The following is a 7411-nucleotide window of genomic DNA, read 5'->3' on the forward strand; positions in this document are numbered from 1 at the left end:
ATATATCTGCAGGCTTTTAAACATCTGTCATCCTCCAGAGGTTTGGACGCAGCTGACGATGGGTCATTTGGTTCCTGTTGATTATAAATTTGAATTTACGCCTTAAGCGTTAACGCGAAAACTATCAAAATTTTTTTTTTCCTAGAGACATATGCAAATATATATGGTTGTAGCAGTGTGCTTTTACCTCATTCACTGGAGTTTCTTACGTCTTCTCTCCCTTTCACTCTTTCTTACTCTGTCAACAGTTGCCATGGAAACGGTTTTGCTCTTCCTCTCCTCACTCCTGGTGTGTGTAGCCGGTAAGTGCTCCCCTGCTTACCAAAACGAAACTCGCTTGCACGTTCACAAAGCACCCATAAGGAGGCGCTGTTTGGGCAAGACAGGGTTGCTTTGGGGGGGAAAGCAAAGCCAGCCTTGGTGAGATGTTTAGCAAAAATATCAATTACCACCTGAAGGCTTCATGAGTCAGATGTACACACTGGCTCACCCACTCAATGTGTGAGGCCTCTTAGCATATATATAAAATAGTCTTTTTCTGCTTAAAAATATAACCTGTGCCATTTTGAGACACTTTTGAAAACAAACATACACCAAGTCATTTCCAACTCATTTCCTGTGTTGCCTCTTTTTTCCTTCAGTCTTCCTCTAATCTCCTCATCTTGTCTGTGCTTTTCAGCTGAATCAGACCCCAATGTTATGGGTGAGTGCCCTGCATTTACTAACGGGGTTAAAACTGAACATTTGGTTTCTAGATCAACCCCATAAGGACATGTGCACAAGAGTAAACAGTGGGAAAAATATCAATACCAAATTAGTGATTTTTTTATTTATTTTTTGGCCAAATTAAAACTGCTGAACTTGTTGATCTTGATCAGTTGTTCTTGAGCCTCTCCAACGTTGTTCCTGTTGTGTGTTTTTGGACTTGGGCAGTTTTTTTATACTGGTTTTAACTTGTTTTTAGTAGGAAAAAAAATGTTTATGTTGGTCAAAGTCCAACAGAAGTTCAAAATAAGGAAAATTTAGCTTTGAAGACAATGTATTGGAAAGGATTAATTCCTCTTAAACTTGTTTTACTTTATAACATTACAGCCATAAATCTAAATGTATGTTCATAGGATTTCAGGTGATAAGCTGATTTAAAGTAGAATAAGTAGACTAGAAAATATAGGCGAGCTTTGGGGTAAAGACTCGATAAGCCTCTGCATCTCCCTGCTCTCTTTTAGGAACATTTTTGGATTTTTTTACACGCCATTTTGTTGTTGTTATTTGAAAGAAACAAGAAAGAGAAAATCACAGTTCATCATTGTGAAGTGGAAGTAAATATATATGATTAAAAATGTTTTCACCAATGAAAATATGAAATATAATTAGTTTTGTCCTACTTACCTCCAAATTAAAATCCCGTACAATAATCTGACGTCATGAGCCGTGCGTTTAGAAAATACAATCCCGCTGTGTGTAATTTAATCTAAGTATAAATACATCTGTGAATGGCGGCCACAGGTGATCAAACATAATCATCATCATAAAGTCTGAGAACAAAACTTGTAGGTCAGAGAAAAAGTTGTTGAGAAGTTTAAAACAGGGTTAGGCTATAAAACTTTGATCATCTCATAGAGTGCAGTTCAATCCATTATACAAAATGGAAAGAAAAGAAAAATGTTTCAGCTGGGAAGCTATCAAACCGACGGCTGGAGCAGGAAAGCATTAAAAAGAGAAGCAGCCATCAGGCCAATAGGAACCTTTTCGAAGCTGCAGACATCCACAGCTTGGTGGAAGAATCTGTAAAAGGATTCATGGAAGACTGGCAAGAAGTAAAGCCGCTGCAGAACGAAAACCGCAGGAGGTCCGATGTGCAATTCCCAGAATTCCTTTGTAGGGGGCACAGCAGCCACAAGGAGGAGTGTGCTCTGAGATGAATGTTCTGGCTGATATGCATAATACACTTGTATTTAAGGCAATTTCCTTAAATGAGTTCAACTACAGGTGGGAAATACATTAAAAGTGTATTTTAAGAGATATCATTAAATTACTTCGAAATGTATTTAAAATGTAACTGAGAATAGCACATATTTTTGTTTGTCCTGTAAGATTTTCTTTGTTCTTTACGTTCACAGAGGAGCATTCAGTGGCTGAAAATCCTTTTATTTACGGTAAGTTTACAGCAGATGACTTGGAAAATCCAGAGTGACCAAAGTGTTATCAGACACATGTATGAAATCAATAGCTACTACATTTCTTTACAAGATGCATAAATTATTGCCTTTTTTTTTCTTTTTCTTCAGATTATGAAAGTTTGAGAATTGGGGGATTGACATTTGCTGTGATCCTGTTTATGCTGGGCATCCTTCTAATCCTCAGTAAGAAGATTTCTGATTCCTCTGTCTGATCACATCTGCAGGCACTCAAAATAATTTCAAACAGAATAAAGAATAAAGGTCTCACAGGATGTCCTCGTAATTATATCAGCACTTCTTTACATTTGTAACCATGATAATGTAAGAGATATGTCATTCTTATGACATATTTAGAGATCAGGCAATGATTTGTGTCTGCTTGTAGGTCGACGATGCCGCTGTGGAGGAAAACAGAAGCCCAGGTGAGCTTGTGCTGAGCTGAAGAGAAGAAGAAGAAGAAGAAGACTTGGTCGTGACAGACCTTTAACGTTTTTGTCTACCATTACTCTCTCTGCAGGGCCCCTGGAGACGAGGAGGCACAAGAGGAGAACCTCATTGTCACCAAGGGTAACAATCACATAAATATACGTTGATGCCTTTGAGAGCGAACAGAATACACATAGCAAATTCTGTGTTGAATTTAGCAAACCCCTTTTCTTTAACATTAGTTTGCTTGCTTAGCTTTCAACATGTCATGTCTACTGCTATGATATACCATTTTAGTAAATGTTACTAATGTGTATTCTAGCCAGTCTCATATTCCAACAAAGGCCATTAAAAATTCTATCTGAATGTTTTTGTTGTTGTTTTTTTTTTTTTTTTTTACTTTAAGAGAGCTGAAAGTCTTTGTGAGGGCGATTTTCAAGCTTTGCAAAGTGGTGAATAAATAAAGTAAAAGTCTGCTGAGTGATAACCTGGCTCCTCATAATGGCAATAAGAACAGAGTAATGTCAGTTGATCATTTTCTAAAGCTAACCTCAGACATGCCCATTTTTTTACTTTCAAAGCACATTCAATTGAAGCAGTCCCAGTGGTGACACTTTGGACTTGTAAAAACTCTAAGTCCTTGTTAGAACCTGAGTTACTTTAGGTTAAAGTTATTTCTGTCAGATGTTAAGACTAAAACTTCACCAAATTTATTGACAAAGTAAAAATTTAACATGATGAAAATCCAAGCTGGTGGTGCCTTTTTTTGTATACACAATTTAATTTCCTCTCTATTAAGAACTAATCCTAATGGAAGATGTGCACATTTTTGTCCCATAATGGCCACAAATTTCAATGTATTATTTTGTTTTAGACTTTATTGACTTGATCCTCTTTCTTATGCCTTCCTATGCTTTCTTTCAGCAATCCCTTTCCTCTTAGTACTTGTCTTCAAAGCAAAGATTAGTAGAGCGCGTGACTGTTTTTCCCCCACTGCCTATTGGCTGTTTCTAATTATTTTCTTGCCTGATCTATCAATTTATCAGGAGACTTGGTAGTTTTGCAGATTTTCTCATTTCCTTTCTATTTTTGAATAATTAAACAGCGCTCTGCTGGATTTTCACAGCTTAGAATATATTTTTAAAACACAAATCTGGCTTAACTCTTCCCGACTTGTCTGACACGTTTTCTCGTGACGCTGTTTGTTCACGTAAACCTCTCTAGGTCCTTTTAAGGAACTCGTTTATACTGAAATTCAGCTACATGCAGGTGAACTCTATTCGTTACATATGAAGCAAATGGTTGTTCTGGACTTATCTAAGAATAATCAGTAAAAACGAGGTTGAAAACGAATGCATGACACATTCTTCGCATTTTGGTTTATTAAATTTGCACAAATAAAGTGTTGTTTTCCTTCCAAGTCGTGGGCTACTTTTTGCAAATCTCCCACACTATAAATACACTGCATGGTAGCTGGCATACTCTACTGTACTGAATCTAAAACCTATTTTTCTGACCTGTTTTAGCTGCAGCGGCTGCCAAAGAGACTCCAGCAGAAAACTGAGGCAACGGGAGCGGTTTCTGAAAGGAAGCAACAACAATGTTTAAAAAAAAAAAAAAATTATGTGAGGTTTATTCTAGTTAGTTGTACGGGAGGGTGAGGACAAGGTGTAAACGTTTTTAAAAAATGTAACAAGTGAGTAGATCTTTTGCCAGGTGTTCATTTGTGTGTGTGTGTGTGTGTGTGTGTGTGTGTGTGTGAATAGTCCTTCAGTGCTCTTGTCAAATGCTGTGCCTTTTCTGTGACAGTCTTTCACTGCAGTTTGTTGTGGCATCTTTTGGCACAAGTTTGTCTTATAAATTCTCGAGATATTTTTAGTGTTGTGGGTTCAGATGTTTCGTTGTTCTTCTACTAACTGACTTTAGGTTTTAGGATTCGTGAATCTGTTGCTCGTTTTCTCAGCCGTCCTGAGGGAAAAAAAAAACAAACTGTCATATGTATATGATAAGATATATGCATATATACAGTATTTAAATTTAAATACTTTACATATGAGCTATTTAGTCAAATATACGAGATCTATGTGTGTGTTTGAGTGGTTAGGCGTGTTTGGGTGAACATGTGTGCAGGGCTGGATTTAGGAGAATGTGGGCCCACAGGGTAAATCCGTTCCAGTGAAAGATTAAAGTAATGTTTATGAATGAAATAAAAAAAAAAACATACTTATTGTGACTAACATGTTGCATAGCATATAGTTTATTGAGTGTAGTTTATTGTGTTGAAATTCTAAGTCAATTAACATAATTAAATAATTGAATCGTTATCCATTGGAAATCTTCTTTTTTTTTTTTTTTACTTGACCCTATATTATATTGTATGAAATCAAATTTTATTGTATGATTCAGTTGAATCAAAACAAACTTAACCATAAAACCTAACTGAGAGGTCAGCAAGTATTTTTGAACAGGCATGTAAGCTGTGTCTGCTGAAAAGAGACGTGTTGGCCCAAAATATTACACCACCTATGCTTGAGCTGTGGTCCTACTGCCAAATGCAGAAATGCACTGCTCCGTCAGAGCCAGCAGGAATGTCTTAGTGCTATCAATCACTCTGATGTATGAGCTGCAGCTACGCTAACGGGGAGGAAGTGGCTGATAATTACAGGAAAACTGTTTATCCGCCATCAATTGGTGGTCATGCTTACTAGCCTGCATGTTCACGGCAAGGTCCATTGTCAGGAAGTAGCTGCAGCAAAGCAGATAACAAGAAGGGTGTGAGCAGCACATACATGAAGGTGATTGACAGTGCTCCTCCTGGCTCTGATTGGATGTTTCTGACTGGCTGGCGTATTTTTGCAGGTAGAAGTAGGACCTCACGGAGAAGGCAGAGGAGCTTAACTTTTTCCACAGATCAACTGTTTTATAATATCAAAACATGATGACAGTTTTATTAAATATGTAAAGAAACATGTTTTGTTTTTAAAAGTTAGATTCTGCATCTTTAACAACAACCCCCAAAATGCAGTGTCCCCAGGCTACTGCCTCTGTCCCCCTCTTTCTTAAGTCCGGCCCTGGGTGTGTATTGTTTGGCGTGCAGGATTGTGAACGCATCACATCTGCTCTGGTTGTGCATCTCTCCATGTAGACGTGGTTAGCCTTTTACAAGACAATCTCAGCGCTGCTCTCTGAGCGGGATTCGCAGGTATCTGCACGGGCTCCTCCACTGTTGTGTGTGTGTGTGTTTTTTTTCTTTTTTTTTTTTTTAACCACCCGAAGTGGAGAGAGCTCACACATCAGCTGTGTCACTGCCTTTCTTCTCCACATATCTACTGCACTGCTGCGTCACTGGCTCCACTGGGATTAACTGGTCTCTAGCAGGCAGTGATTAGCTTCCCCTCCACTTGCAGTCGCTAGCGCTGCAAGCTCTTCAAAGCGGGGGAAGTCTTCTTTTCCTGTTTTTATTTTTGCTTTCCTCTGTCACTGTTTTTTTTTTTTTTTTTCAAATGACAACACATTCTCTGAAAGATTAAGTGTGGATGCTGTGTTTGAGAGGTTTAACCTCAAAAGCTGTGTGTTATTTCTGTGCCAGTCTGTATTAAAAGTAGCTAAACGCGAGCTAAAGCAAAGAGTGGGAACAGACTGCTGTACAACTACTGCTGTGTTCATCTCCTGCATAAAGCCTTGTTGTGTAGCAACCTGTGGTGCTTTTGGCATAATTTAATAAAAGTGTGTTCAAAGACCGAGTGTGCCTTTATTCATTTTTTTCTTCTTCTTCTGTAAAACATCTCCTTTTCTCCAGAGTGTCATATGCTTGAAAGCATTAAGACGACACCGACCCTCCATCAATGTCAGTCAAGGTTGTTTCATTGTCAAAGCTTTGAAGCAGCACGTGTGGAAGGGGCTTCTTTTCCAACAACGTAGATTGTAACCTCCTCCTTTTTTTCTTTCACGATTCCAAAGGTTGCCTCTCCGCTATGTCTGCACTAAGTTTATGAGACTGTAAATATGTAACCAAGCAGTTGCACTGAAGTATGGTGGAAGGAATGGAAAACTTGTATGTGTGTGTATGTCTGGGTGTGTAGGTATGTGTGCGTGTGTGTGCATGTGTGTGTGTGTGTGGGGGTGTGCGTGTGTGTGTGCAAGGGGGTGGATCTGTAAGTTTGGAAGATGGGTTGCAGACAGGACCACCCACACCTGCCCACACACACCTAGACAGAGGTAACACAGAACCTTCAGCAGCTCAGGTAGGTTATTCCTTGTTTTGTAAGAATATATCATAAACTGTGCTTGTCACTGAAAATTATTTCAGATTCGTACTTATGGTGCTCACAGGTGTAGTGTATATTACAACTGTGTAAGAAAGGGTAAAGCTTCTTTCTTAGCAAAGTTGACATCATATTTTGTGTGGAAAAAGATGCAGTTTGTATGTAAAAAGAATTTTATCCAAACCAGTGATACACGTTAAATAGGTGTATAAGTTAAAAAGTACATTTAGATTACTTCATTTGGATGTTCTTATCAATTTCACTTTTTTTTTTTTTAGAGATTGTTTTTACTGTGCGTCTTTGTTAAAGTCACTTTGTGTCAACACCGCGGAAAGCACAGACAGTTTTTCATACTCCGTCTATTACTTTTGTCTGACTGTTCAAGGTTCAAGGTTAATGAACATCGGAGTCATAATGCATTAATGAGTAACCTCTTTCCCCTTGGTGAACGTCCTCAAGCTCACTGGTGGATGGAAAAGGCCAGGACACATAATACATATAGCAGTGAAGTCCATAATTCAGTGAGGCGTGTTTCAGCTG

At 38.4% G+C, this 7411-nt stretch overlaps 1 protein-coding gene across 1 annotated transcript in view; it reads left to right on the top strand.

The window, feature by feature from the left end:
• Positions 1 to 6349, top strand: part of fxyd6 (FXYD domain containing ion transport regulator 6) — a gene marked incomplete at its 5' end in the record, with an annotated part of 7991 nt that extends 1642 nt beyond the window's left edge. Inside the window, 7 exons of the mRNA XM_017308343.1 lie at positions 249 to 302; positions 680 to 703; positions 2121 to 2156; positions 2289 to 2363; positions 2566 to 2602; positions 2698 to 2747; positions 4133 to 6349. Of these exons, the coding sequence (XP_017163832.1) occupies positions 249 to 302; positions 680 to 703; positions 2121 to 2156; positions 2289 to 2363; positions 2566 to 2602; positions 2698 to 2747; positions 4133 to 4170 (314 nt within the window). The remainder of the gene's footprint in view (positions 1 to 248; positions 303 to 679; positions 704 to 2120; positions 2157 to 2288; positions 2364 to 2565; positions 2603 to 2697; positions 2748 to 4132) is intronic.
• Positions 6350 to 7411: the final 1062 nt, after the last annotated feature.

The sequence above is a fragment of the Poecilia reticulata genome, linkage group LG13 (assembly GCF_000633615.1).
Source record: "Poecilia reticulata strain Guanapo linkage group LG13, Guppy_female_1.0+MT, whole genome shotgun sequence".
NCBI classification, from domain to species: domain Eukaryota; kingdom Metazoa; phylum Chordata; class Actinopteri; order Cyprinodontiformes; family Poeciliidae; genus Poecilia; species Poecilia reticulata.